This window comes from Synchiropus splendidus, chromosome 1, assembly GCF_027744825.2.
Source record: "Synchiropus splendidus isolate RoL2022-P1 chromosome 1, RoL_Sspl_1.0, whole genome shotgun sequence".
Taxonomy (NCBI): domain Eukaryota; kingdom Metazoa; phylum Chordata; class Actinopteri; order Syngnathiformes; family Callionymidae; genus Synchiropus; species Synchiropus splendidus.
Window position 1 is genome coordinate 15,449,406 of NC_071334.1, and position 13,871 is coordinate 15,463,276.

The window sequence follows — 13,871 nt, forward strand, 5'->3', positions numbered from 1 at the left end:
CCCCGTTACCTTGCACCGATCACATTCCAGGTGAACGTTACCAAACGTTTTAATCTCATACAAGGTCCTTAAATAATACGTCGCCCTGAAAAAAAGACAAATGTATTACTGCATTTATGTATTAAGCAATGTAAAAAAAAACTGTCAACAGCGTCTCTTTCTAACTTTTGTTCTCAATGTAAAACAATCGAGGCACACGTTTCGAGTATGAATCCAGAAAACGTGATAAAAAAAATAGTGATGTATATTTTCAGGTTTTCACACACATGAAGCTGTTCATATATAATTCCATGGCTAAATAGCGACAATATGTAAAAAAAAAACGGAACGGAAGTAGGTAAACGTCACTTCCGGGTGAGAGAAACCTGCTTACACACGCTGATTCATTTTCCTACAGTTTGAGGGGAAATAAACCCTCTTCCTCAGATATTTAGCCTTCGGAACATATTAGCCGTCTTAATACCACATTAATATGGTAGGTGCAAGTATTTCTAAAGATAATTGTTCTCCCAACTCGCTCATGTGCTCGGTGTTGTACAGTCAGCTAGGTTGTTAGGCGACCGCTCTGTTTACTGTCTACATTACATTACTATTTTTCGGTAATGATTCGGGTTTTCATGATGTCATCATCAACACCACGATTGAGTCAATAGTCAGGAACTCCGTACACTTACCTACCACGACGGTACAATCTACCACGTGATTTTGTTCTAGGTGTTGTGGTTTTACAGGTTTTACAGTAGCTGTGCTCATCAGTTTGAATTCCATGTGTGTATTAAACACCCTTCTGAAATCGCATTGATATTTCTCTTCAGGTCTCAACAGATTTCAAATCTGTGCTCCAGAGGTTTTACCAGCTTCAGTCCGAGAGACTCGAGACTTACCGGCTCTTCGAAGAGTGAGTGACGGTTCTTCTGGTGATCTGTTCGGCTCAACCACGATGAGAGGCTTCCACGTTCCTCTCTGCAGTTCATCGCCCTTGTATTTTGATGCAGAGGTCACGAGGCCTACCTGAGGACAGGGCCCCAGTATGACTTCGACCACTACAGGCAGCTGGTTCACGAGATCACCCAGGCTTTTTCCGGCATCTCTAAGGAGGTGCTGCAAATCAAGACAAGGCTTGACCAGGACTTCGACAGAGCCGATCTCTCAGAGCACATTGAAAAGTTGCAGAGCAAAGAGAAGCAGAAACTTGAGCTGGTATGTATGTAACCCCATCATGTCAGTTGCAAGTTCAACCACATACTAGAGTATGGACTAGTAGCAAATACATGTATCACGGATGCGAGTAGCTTAGGAAACCTGACTGTCCAAAGGCCGCACAGACGACTTGGTTCACTGAAGACTTGACTTGGATGAGCTTGTCAATGTATGTCAAAGCGGATCCCAGAATTTGGTATGTGGTTGGTCCCGCATTGGGACTACTGACCTAAAAAGTCTTCCAGCAATAACGGCTAATGAGGTTTGGTTTGTGCTTTTTCTGTAGGAGGTTGATCATATGAGTTAAATCTCTCTGATATGTGGCTTCTCCTGGCTGCACTGACCGACAGCTGTTCCTCCTCATAGGCATCAGCAGCTTCAAGTTCCAGTGAAATGGTCACATAGGTCCTCCAAACTTCCTGTTCTGACTCCTATGTGAAGTTGTTAATACGGGGGGTTGTTAATATTTTCATACGCTAAAGATGCCAACGCAATTCAACATGTTTTCCAGTGATATACTCGGCTATCTCGAATGGCACTGACAAAAATAATTTCTTCGTTTGAGATCGACTTTTATTTAAATGTGCAGTTTCCGACTTGATCCAAGACCACTTATTTACCACAAGAGGGCAGTGTCTATCATAACTTATAGCTTATTAAACCATATGCTTTTCTTACATACCTTCAGGCTGGATTCCCCTCTCGAATATCTGTGGCAAAACAGCTAGGTGTGTCCATGTCAGTGTAATATTGTGACCTGGCACGTCTGATGAAGAATACGTGTATTACTACTACCATGGTGACCATCTTTCTGTGGTGCTGTTGTACTGTTACACTTAGTAACTCTGTTTCCATGACACACGCCGTATTAGAATCACATCTGTATTCATAAAGGTGTTTATTGTTATGTTTTTGATGAAAGGCCTCAAGCCTTCTTGCAGCTGAGTGAATCCTAACACGTGCAGTACCTTTGAGTGTCTGAGTTGCAGCATCTGTAGTGTAGTGTGTTTTAAGTCTGTTATGGTGACGTGTCCCACATCCGCCTCTCACAGACTGCTAAACTGCAGCTGGCCCGGCAGCAGGCCCAGGACCACCCCGAGGAAGAAGGCAGTCAGGAAAAGATCCAGGAACTCAAGCAGGAGTGAGTTTTGAAGACTTTCCCTTGAAACATTTCACACTTTTAATAAACACTCTTCGTCTCAGGATCATCAAAAACAAAGAGGCTCTGAGTGAAATAATGCAGGACTTCAAGTACGACTCGGAGGACTGACGCCTTCTTCCTGTCAGATGGAGGTTAATCATAGCGATGGACTTCATCAGACCTGAATTGATGATCTTCTCGGACTGAAAACTGTTCCATACAGTTGGACGTCAGAAGAGTTTTAGTGTCTTAAACAGCAAACAATCTTATTTACATGAACTTCTTCAGATGATATTTTTGATAATAAAACACATTGGTCTCCCCCCTGGTGAATCTGATTCGTCCATTTGCAACTCATGATTATTCTTTTTAAGGAGGCGCCACTTGTTCATCAATTCTGTCGCTAGAAATTAAGAAATGACCTCATCATTCGCTCACTTTTCCATTTCATTTTGCTTTTATTGACATAGGTGCTTGCTTATTTTGTTATTTTGAAGGTGCATGTTACACAGATATCTAAATGTTAATATACAGTCAAATAGTCAAAGTCAGTTTAAAAAGAAAATTTCCACACCAGATAATAATGATAAGCAATTTATTTTGACCCTCCAAACACAACTTTTGCTTCAGTTAAACCCATTTTTTCACTGATTGAATGTTGTCCTTCGATGTTCTGACTCACTAACATCACAAAAACAAAAAACAAACGCAGAATGTCACAGTTCACTGGAGTTTGTGAGTGTATTTTTGAGCGTGTGTGTGTCGGACTGCAGCTGCACTGCAGCACCCCACGGAAGCTCATATTTATCACCCTCAAATGAAGTGCACTTGTTCCAAACAGTCATCTGTGTATTGGGGAGAGAATCCTGGAGAGCGCCTCAATACCGGTGGGAATAATGATACTGAACCAGTTCTTGAGCCCAACATCTTTTTCTAAGACTACTCAGACTTGTGGTGCAGAGCTCATCATAACTCGTACTAGCAACATTTCCATCCAGCCTTGTTTCTTATCAGAAACCTTACTCTACTCTTTTCTCATGGGCAGCTTCAGTAGTCTGGAGATGCAAGACAAACCTCAGCTTTTGGAATCTGATGGTACCAAAACATGTTCACTGTGTATTTTTATGACTGAAAAATCAGGGGGATCACTGGAAGACAACACCTGAGTGAGACACGGTGATGCGGAACTGACCGCTGTAGAGTGAAAACAGCACACAGCAACAGCAGTTTAACTAGATGTTTGATAGTGTTTTAGTGAAGGGTGAAATGGGGACTGAACTGTCCCTTTTCTTGTCCATGTTAGATCTAAAAAGACGGGAGCTGGGTCCAGTGGTCAGCAATATCTCCACAGACTGTGGAGATATCGACCCCTCGGATCAATTGTGATGTGAATGTGGAGCAAACGTCACCTCCTGCTGACAGCGTGAGCTGCAGTGAGGCTGCAGGTCTGGCGATTGTGGGGTGCACTGATGATGATGATGATGATGATGACGACACGAGTGTAAGCAGATCAGAGAGGATCCGGGCTGAAGCAGCAGCAGCAGCAGCATCACAAAGAGAGGCTCAGTGCTCCTCTTCCTCTTCCTCCTCCTCCTCCTCCGGGGTACTCAGCTCTGCGGCAGGATGCGCGGCGTCTCGGGCCTGCTCTCGGTTCTCCTCGCCGGGCTGGCGGCAGCGGCCTCCTCCGACCTCTTCGACAACCAACTGGGCGACATCAACTACTGCAAGCAGCAATGTCAGCTCAGCATCAAGAACAAGAGCCCGGCCAAAGTAAGTCGTTCCACCCTCGCTGCGGCGGGCCCGGGACACGCGCCCGCCTCTTCCACATTCTGCCTCAATTCTGTCAGACATGACCAAAAATGCGCAGTTTATTCCGCGCACTTTGAGGCCACGGAGGAATCGCTCAGCTTAGCCGCTGCCAATCATCCAGCCCGGAACGCTACGTTCGGTCCGGCTGTGATATGAGCGAGCATTTTGTTTGAGGGCAAACTGAAGGCTGGAGCGCAGCCGTGTTGTGTTGTTAGTGAGCGGCCTCCATGTTCTCGGCTCCTGGGCTCGGTCCGGTCTCCTTCAGGTGTGGTTCCGACATCCTGCGGAGGAGTCACCTGCTGCTGCTGCTGCTGCTGCAGCCTGCTCTCCGTCCTCCTCATCCAGCCACATGCTCTGGACATCAGGCTGCACACGCGCGCCTTGACTGTCAAGTCAAGTCTGTCTTTGCTTCGGTGACAAACAACATGATGTTCATGTTAAAGTACGACGGTCCGCACGTTCCTGCGTTTGTCGCACACTGTCCGTCGCCAGGGGTCGCTGTTTCTCTCTTTCAGTTCACCCTGCATTTATTTTAGAAGCCGCGTAGCTGTAAACGAAGTGTTGTTCATGCCATACATATATTATAGTATATTTTTATGTTTGTGCACCCACCTGGAGATGGTAATGTGTCAGAGGATTGTCACCGTCCTGTACGGGACACAACAAGTTACAAGTGCAGCTAGATGCCAGCTATGGCAACTGCAGAAGGACAAAATAAACTGCTACAATAGTTTAAAAAATATGGACCTGAAATGATGGATACTTCTCTAGTGCATCACGTTGAAATACCAATACAGCCAACACAGAACACTGAATATGTCAAGAGATGATGAAAACTGACTGCGTGTTTTGTGTTTCACCTGTGGGAGAAGTCACAGTGAGCGCACCACGCGGTGGATTGTATAATCCGAGTCCCATAATGCACTGCAACAGTTGGTATTCTTTAACTGTTGGACACTTAAATTTGATATATTTATAAATGGGACCTGCACCAGCAAAACTGTGTTCCAAATGAATAAATTAGAATTTATTTAACTGTTGCATCTAATGAAATGTGACATGCTTCCATGTCACTGGATGCTCAAACATAATATTCCAGTTTGCGAAACTGACCGTATACAATTATCACCCGACTCACATGTCACACTGAAGGGCAACAGAGCATGTCTTCAAGCTAGTAGCTCTAGTTCGAAGAAATTACAATTTCGATGTAAATTCACAATTTAGATACTCATACTTTAGATACTCATATTTATCACCCACTATCCGATATTTAGTATACGCAAACAGGGATCTTGGAAAATAAGTCCCAAAATATTTGAAAGGATATTTCACAGATCTCCCAGCAGGAAAGAGTTGAGTAAAGACGTTAGAGTCAGTGCAGCCTCCGAATGGGTCTATAAACGAGAGTTTCTTAGATCCGAAGATGGCATCAGCATTACAAGTTGCTTTGATCACCAAGTGATGTTCAATTCTAATTCAGAGGAAACACCAGAGAAGAGGCCAGATACTTATTTTGAAGTTTCAGAGGTCATCTCCGTCTTGCCTTTTAATCTTTTCTTTTATCAGCAGAAGCTTTGCCTGCACCCTTGCTCTTCTCCTGCAGTGAGATTATTCCCTCAGTTTCTCTCCCGAGCTGCTCACATGGATCAATTTCAAAGTTATTTCTTTGGAAAAAAACAAAAACGCTGTGTCAGCTCTGCCAACTAACAGTCGCAAAGCCAAGTTGTATCTGTGTTGGTGGTATGGAGCAGAGGTGGAGAAATGCTGAGGTTTACCCTCAAATGACAATGTAAATATAAATGTTTTAGCCAGAACAATATAACTGGTTGTTGGATCAGATTAGATGTTCTTTAGTTGTCACAGCAGCAACAGCCAGTGACGACAAAGACTCAAAGACGCCCATGATACACTACGCAGCAAACATCAGACATTCACCATACATAAAAACCAAAGCTACAAAAAACCACGCAGTGAAGTCACAAACTATCAAACAACACTAGACAATAAATAAACAGATACCCATAACATATAAACAAATATCATGACGAAAATAAATAAATAACTCAGAGAAAATATGTACAATGATCAAAGTTTACTGTTGTACAACCTGACAACAAGCTGCCACTTTTGGAAATTAACTTTGATTTATTGATTACCGAAAAATAGTAATTAATTGATGCAATTAATACAGAATAATTGCAAATAGGACCATTTTTTTAGTGCACCATATTATGCAATGTGATGTCATAACCAAAACATCCATGATGAAGAGGACTGAAAGAGACTGCGCTGACACAAAATTCAAGGTAGAAAAAAATGCCAGGATGGAAGCACAAAAGCACTGAAAACAGAGTTGGCTCATTATTGTAGCACTTCCTCCCTGATGTTTCAGGCTATGTGAACAGATTAAACTTAAGTTTAAAATACTAAAATGTGATCAGTCGTGATCAGTTACATATACAACCTATGACTGATGTTTCTTTTTATCAAGTCCCATTCCTAGAGCTGATGCAAAATTATGAGAAAAAGAATGTGACAATGAAGGAAAACAAGTGGCGTGAGTTTTCTCCGTGGAGAGTCTGGACTCTTGAAGCTTAGTCGCCTGAGGTGAGAGTGTTATAGTAGAGCGGCTGCTCCTCATCAATGAGAGAAGACAGTTCTGATGGCTTGGGTGTGTCTCTACAGCGAGGTGTTCAGGTCGTGTCCCTCGCAGGAGAGGAAAGTCTGGGCCTCTTAAGTTCAACTACTGGTGGAAAATGTACTTTTTACAATGTCTTGTAATCTGATCTGAGGACCAGCAGCATTATGATCACCACTCTCCTCCAGATCTCTGGCAATATATGTCGATCACAGGAGACATCTGTGACATCTCTCCTCTTTCCCAGGACTCCATCATGAACGCCTGTCATCGCGGCTGTCGTCTCTACTCCATCTGCCAGTTTGTCAATGGCAACGCCGGCTTCAACACCAGCAGGGAGGAGTGTCAGGGAGGTGAGTCGGTGCCTTTGCTTTCTTCTGGAAAACAGTCCACGACGCTTGGATATTTGTTTTTAAGTCATTCCACACTGGACTGGGGTGTAGACGGGATCTTCTCTGCACCTCCAATGTACCTTCACATTGGAAATCAATGGTGTAATTTGCAGTGCAGACAGCTGAAGGTCCTTGTTTCAATCACGGCGATGAGGGCTGAGGCAGGGGGTCAGCAGTTTCTCGATTCTTCCCACAGACAAAAGGCTTAGTTTAAGACATCATGTCCACATTTATATCACCCTCTTCTTCTTTCACTTCTTTGCATCACCCTCCAAACTCCCCAGCCTGCCAGGAGGCTTACGTGAAGCTGCTGGAGCAGGAGGCCTGCGTCAGCGGCTGTGCCAGTCAGCCCTCTGAGCCGGAGATCATGAGGAAGAAGGTGAGGATGAGGCCCCCACTTCCACTGCTCGCCTGACTGTTGCCCAGCTAATGCCACGTCCTCTGCAGCTGAGGGCCATGACCCTCCGCCCAAAGCCCCCGTCGGTGATGGAAGCCGTCTCCAGCTGGTGCAACGACATCGTCAGCTCCGCCCAGAGCTTCATCTCCTCCACCTGGACCTTCTACCTCCAGGCTGACGATGGCAAAGTGGTGGTGTTCCAGGTGAACTCTGTCAAAGTTTTGCTCTTCAGTGAAGTTCATTCATTACTGTGATAGTGGAGTGATTTAGTCAGAGTTTCTGTGCTTCCTGCCGCAGTCCTACAATGCAGCAAGGTGCGGGCGTGTGACCTGCCCAGGGTGTCCCCCGCCATCCGCCCTGTGTTGCTGAAAACATTCATTTTATTCTTCAGTTTTCTGAGACTAGTCCTTTGAAAACATTTTTATTTAGATTCAACTTACAGTTGACCATTCTGGTGTCAAATATTTAAGTTGTGATCAATCAGTTAAAAAACCTCTACTAACGCATTTGTTTTTTTAAACTCCAGTCTTATCCCTTAAAAAACAAACACAAATATGCATATAAATGAATAAAATAAAAAAAACTGTAGCCTTGTCCATAACACCGTGCAACAGCCTTTTTTTAAACATAGAAAGTTTGACATATTGGTTATTATTTTGTTACATTTTTTCCAGGCTCAGCATGGCAGTAAATTGTTCATGGTTGAAGGGGGCCTGTTCTTCATGGTTTGGCAAGGAAGCTCATTTCAGAGTCGAACCATCTGTGAGGGTTTAGTGACGAAGGGCATGCAGCGGTCGGGGAGGAGGGTTTTGAAACTCTCAGTGACACCAGAACTCTGATGGTTTTTGAACGTCCTTTTGAATCGTGCCACTGCCAAGAGCTGAACGGTCAACTCTGATTATCCTCCTTGGGACTCCAACAGAATTTTAATGGAGGCGTAACCCCAGTGTTTTTAAATGATTGGATGTTTACACTTCTATATCTGTTCGTGTCCAGTACCTCGATCGAATCAAATGTGCTTTACTTTGAGCCACTCTTCTTATTTGTGTTCCTCATGTTCAAGAACTGAAATATGCAGCTTCTCATGCAGACACAGTTTACTCATCCTCATCCTCACTATTCCCCAGGTTCATTTTGGTGGCACATGATAATTCAAAGATGACTCCAAACCCACATCGCTGAGAACATTACTGAAGAGATCCTCTGCAAACAGAGTATCGTATCCCCCTCAGTAGCATTTGCGACTTACTCCAAGTGGTCGGTTTCCAAGATTCCTGTAGTCGGTGTAGGAAGGCTGCAGAAGGAGATGAACTGTGGTTGTTATTGTTATATTGTGATGAAGTCGGTTTTTGCTCCCTCATGGTGAGGAGAGAGCATTGTATTACCTGATGTGCTGGAGAACAAACTGGAGCGGAAGAGGAATCAGAGAGAGGCCAGAGGACCGGAGAAGTTGCAGGGAGTAGTCAGTGAAAGCAGATGAGATCAAGTTAGAAATTGCACATCCCCATGCGTGCTTCAGAGTGGCCAGTAAGGGCTTGAAATAAAATAAAAAAATCAGAATGAAGGCGTTTTATCTGAGTAAAAACCTTCACAGGTGCACGTAATATTTGTGATTCATGAAGTAATGGCCTACAACCAATAGGTGGCAGCATTTGCTCCTTATTGTTCAATATTTAGTTTCAAAAAAGAAGTGAATTTCATTCAAGTGGAGAAAGTGAGTCAGGAGAACATGTTAGTCTTAAGAATGAAAAGGAAGTAGTGTTGTCAAGACCATGAGTTCTGTTTAGTTCGCATCATCTCAGACCTTTTTATATTCTGGGTGTTAGAACAACATCAAAGTGGCTCGGTGTGTAACTGCAGAGAGCTGTCAGGCGTAGAAACCTTCATTCTGGTCGGCTGTGAAAGTCTGCAGGACTGTCTGCCGTTCAGCCATCGATCATCCATCATAGCAGGAAGTCGTGACTCTGTCAAACTGACTGAGCCGAGTGGACGCTGACCTCAGCATATTCCCCCGAGTGCTTCAGGTTTTTCCATGATGTTGTGAACTCCTTCAGGCGCCTCATTCGTGGTGGGACTGAAAACGGAACTGCTGCTGACCAAATTAAACACTATTGTCCATGACCTCTGATGAACATCTGCTCTTCAGCTGAGATGAGAGGAAAGTCAAAACGTGACCTGCTCACGTTAGAGGGCTGAAGTTCAAAGTTTGTCTTCCATTAGTAGTTCGGCCTGTCCGTCCCTACATTGGAAAAGCAGTTCCCCGTTAAGAGAAATCTGCTCCTGAAGGTCAGGAAAGGGATTCTGGCTGCTGAGTTCGGGTCTGTCTGTGCCTCACAAATTTGTTTTGAAGCGATTGTAAACAAAGTGCTGAGTCTTGACTCAGCAACAAATTCCTCCAGACAGTCACATTAGTCATTCTGCCGCAGCGAATTTGAGGAAACACAACCTTCATGGAACCTTTGAAAAGAGCAGAGATGTTGCTGTCAGTTTGAGTACATTCGGCAACATACTCATGACTCATCAAAGTATGTTTTAGATGGGGCTTTAATAGCTACTCTGAAAAATAATATGCTCGTTCCACAAGACAGTGGCGGATGCGGTTGCCATGGTTACAAGCCTTTGTGTGTTTTATTTCCCTTCCAGAGCCAACCAGAGGTGGAGTACTCTCTCCCCGAGCTTCAGGCTCCTCGATCCAACGTGGCTGACAAGCCCGGGCCCCAGGTCCACTCACACACCCTGAGGCCGCACGGTGAGAAGCCCTAATCCCTCACGTGGAGTCTGTGTCAGGTGGAGGCTAAATACTTTCTTGGTCGACCAGGTGAGAAGGGGGCGTCAAAAGCCGGGAACAGAGTGAAGCATCCTGTCGACCACACGGACGACCCCACAGCTGAGCATGACTTCCTGGGATGCATGTCAAGGTGACTCATGATGAACTCAACGTTCCTCATGTTTGAGTTCTGCGTCATTGACATCACCTTACACTCTCGTGACATCAAGTGCTATTGTGAGTTATATTAAAAAAACGCGACCATCCGTCACACAAGTCCCACGTTGTACTGCAATGCTATAGTGATGACAGCTACTATGATGTTACAGTTCCCTCAGAGTTGCCTGAGGAATATAAATTTGAATATAACTTGCCTGATCATAAATGGTGAAATAAGGCTGTAGAATAAAAAAAATCATTTTCTGCTTTGTTGTGACTTTGCAACATTCTGATTGTTGTGATCTGTTTTATACGGTGTTTGTCAGACGGTCCGGTCTTCCCCGATGGATCTTAGCAGCTTGTCTTTTCCTGTCCATCATGGTCATGCTGTGGCTGAGCTGTGCCAGCCTGGTGACTGCACCAGAGCAGCACATCAAGAACCAGGTACACACATGCACAGAAATGTTAGTCTTTCACAGGTCTTGAATCAGAACTGTGGAAGAAATCCCATCAGCTTTATAACATTATATTGTGTAAGCCTGTTTTCTGTCCACCCATTGATATTTTTAGCATTATTTACTTTATTATTAGTCTAGTTTTTACATCAACATTCTCCTACTTTTGTGCAATATTTTTTAGATATGAACTTTAAAATATTCATTAATTGATCATAACTTTTAAATAGTTTTGTCTACTAAATATTTATCATTTGTTCCGGTGGATGTGGTTGTCTATCTATGGCAGGGGTCACCAAACTATTCAAGAATCAGGTGTCAGCTGTAGCTGACTGACTTACCTGCTGGGTGAACCTGGATTTTGGTGACCCCTTGGTAATGATTTGTGTAAAGAGTAGTGCATGCAGTGTCCTCTAGTGGTGGACTCAAAATAAATAGAAGTAACATCCGACTTATGACCTGCTCGACTTACGTCCATCTGTACTTACAACCACGGCCAGCAGAAGCTTTTTTTTATTCAATGTCTGGCTCAGCAGCACGTAGCAGCACGGCAACACGTACGACAGCATATCCCAGCATCTCACTCTCACACAGCCATCTACCACTACAGTAGTAGCTACAACCCTCGCGTCAGCTATTTTGAATGGCATTCAACTTATGTCCAATCTGACTTACGATCGGTTGGTCGGAACCGGTCGTAAGTCAGATGTTACTTGTCGTAGAACTGTTGAATATCATTTTCTGTTTGTACCCCCAATGGCACCGTCCATGTTGAATATCTTGAATGTTAATTTCAGCTGAGCATCAACGGTGATAAAGACTTTCTGGACACAAACCAGAAGGTCAACCCATACCACTTGAGTTCCGTGATCGCCGTCGCGGTCAAGCAGTCGGAAGACAGCGTGGAGGCCGGACCCCTGCCGGTGAAGGTGGACCTCAACAAGACGTGCGTGTAGAAGGTCATGTAGCAGAACTACTGACAGGAACAAATCAGTGATTTTTGAGGAGCGTTTCTCTCAAGCATGGTAACCTCTGTTCATACACACCACACTAATATCCCAATACAACTTAGTGGCACTTCTCACAAGTTTAGTTCCTGTTTTGACCTTCATTTTGAATAGTTCAGGACAAGTTTCATCCTTGGCATCTGGTTGTGACAAACACAATCGTTTAGCTGTTCAATCACCGGTAGTTGTCTTTGTGTATGGATTGGATCCATTTTTAACACGGTCATGTGTTTCCTTATTCAAGTGCCAAAGCTCAGTCACACCATCCAATAATGTAAAGATTCAACTCCATTCAAGCACACCTGGACTGCACCTGTTCTTATATTATTCATGTATTATTGCTCTTGTATCACTTCTGTAGCTGTTCGATGTGCCATGTGCTTTTATATAGCTGGCTATTTTGTATGTTTGGGGAGCACATACCGAGGGACGCCCTCTGAAACAGTGTGAACATAGACTTTGTGGATAAAGCCCAGCTGCACAGATGTAGAGGAGATGTTAGTTTTCCTTGATCATAGTTTGACTTCAGTGCTTTAGATGTGGAGTGACGCGCTATTTTAACCCAGGCTGTAGAGAATAATCTGTGCATGCAAGCGACGCTTCAGTAGTTGGTCCTAACCGCCCATTGCCGGTCTGACTTGACTCTGCTTTTTTTTCCCTGCCTATTCACTGTAACATTGATAGAATGTGTAATATTGAATGACAATAGTCGTGTGGTTTAGACAGAGAAGACTTTAAAAGCCATTGATTTTAAATCTGTGCATCACTATGACGTCGTTCTCAACTGTATCGTTTTCTTTTTACTGGTCAGTTTGTTGAACTTCACAAACAATAAAGTGTTTCCATCCTCTTACACTCTCTCTGCTGCATTGACTAAGTTAGCCAACTGATGTGATGCTTCGACTGCCTATACCTGAACATAGGTTTTCATTATTTTCCCAGTGTTCTGTTGAATTTTCTTATTTCAACGTTGGTCGCTTGGCTTGTCCTATGCGGCGCTCTAACAGCAAGTCTTTGACCACCGCCTTCAACCAGTCTCGATCCTCCTCACCACTTAAATCGACCTTCCCCATTTCCTCATTCACCACATCTCCACTGTTCTTACTTAACCATCGCTCGTCTCCATGTTTCCATCTGATGCACTTTTGCCTTTTCAGCTCTGCCACTCTCCTCTCCCGTCCTGTGACCAATCCCAAAGTGTCTCCCTAAATAGAGCCTCATTCTGGACTGCGGTTGGATCCCAAAACATGTAGTGGCTTTTTTGACCATGTGAGGGCGGTATTGTAACGATAAATCTTCCAAAACTGAATTTATTTTTATTGAGAGGTATGAGAGGATATATATATATATATATATATATATATATATATATATATATATATATATATATATATATATATATATATATAACATTAACGGAGTTCCGAGGTCACTTCCAGTCCTCACATTGGCAATAAGGCTTTTACGAATTCTGAAAACAAATATGAACGATTTACTCTTCAACCGTGGGACCACATTGAAAAAAAAAGTGTGACGGATTGCCTGAGGAGGCTCTGAGGGTCTGACGCCATTTGGTTGTGGAAGCGCGTCCTACACATTTCACCTTCAGATGGGATCGTTCACCCTCTGCGTCTCCTTTTCTGCCTCCTCTCGCTTCTCCGGACTTCATTGCCGCTTGGCTCTGCACCAACAGGGGGCGCTATGGATCCATGTTTGGTGGCTCCATGATTACAATTGAATGGTTTCCGTCGAGCTGGAGCGCCTCTCTGACGCTCCCTCCCTGCACAGCACCGCTGCTCTTATCTGGCCAGACCTGCAGCGCATGAAACAAGCCACATGCACGCGCGCACGCACGGACCATCGACACGGGCAGCATAATGAGATGGGAGCGACAGTCGCTACC

At 44.1% G+C, this 13,871-nt stretch overlaps 2 protein-coding genes across 2 annotated transcripts; both read left to right on the forward strand.

The window, feature by feature from the left end:
• Positions 1–354: 354 nt before the first annotated feature.
• Positions 355–2,659, forward strand: rex1bd (required for excision 1-B domain containing). The gene is made up of 5 exons (XM_053848836.1): positions 355–475; positions 816–898; positions 996–1,200; positions 2,253–2,341; positions 2,404–2,659. Exons 1-5 carry the CDS (start codon positions 473–475, stop codon positions 2,468–2,470), a joined length of 447 nt encoding a protein of 148 aa, XP_053704811.1. The 5' UTR covers positions 355–472; the 3' UTR covers positions 2,471–2,659.
• A 1,148-nt stretch (positions 2,660–3,807) lies between these two features.
• Positions 3,808–12,821, forward strand: tmem59l (transmembrane protein 59-like). Its single transcript, XM_053854616.1, has 8 exons — positions 3,808–4,111; positions 7,039–7,144; positions 7,468–7,562; positions 7,631–7,783; positions 10,224–10,329; positions 10,399–10,498; positions 10,833–10,950; positions 11,759–12,821. Exons 1-8 carry the CDS (start codon positions 3,965–3,967, stop codon positions 11,915–11,917), a joined length of 984 nt encoding a protein of 327 aa, XP_053710591.1. The 5' UTR covers positions 3,808–3,964; the 3' UTR covers positions 11,918–12,821.
• Positions 12,822–13,871: the final 1,050 nt, after the last annotated feature.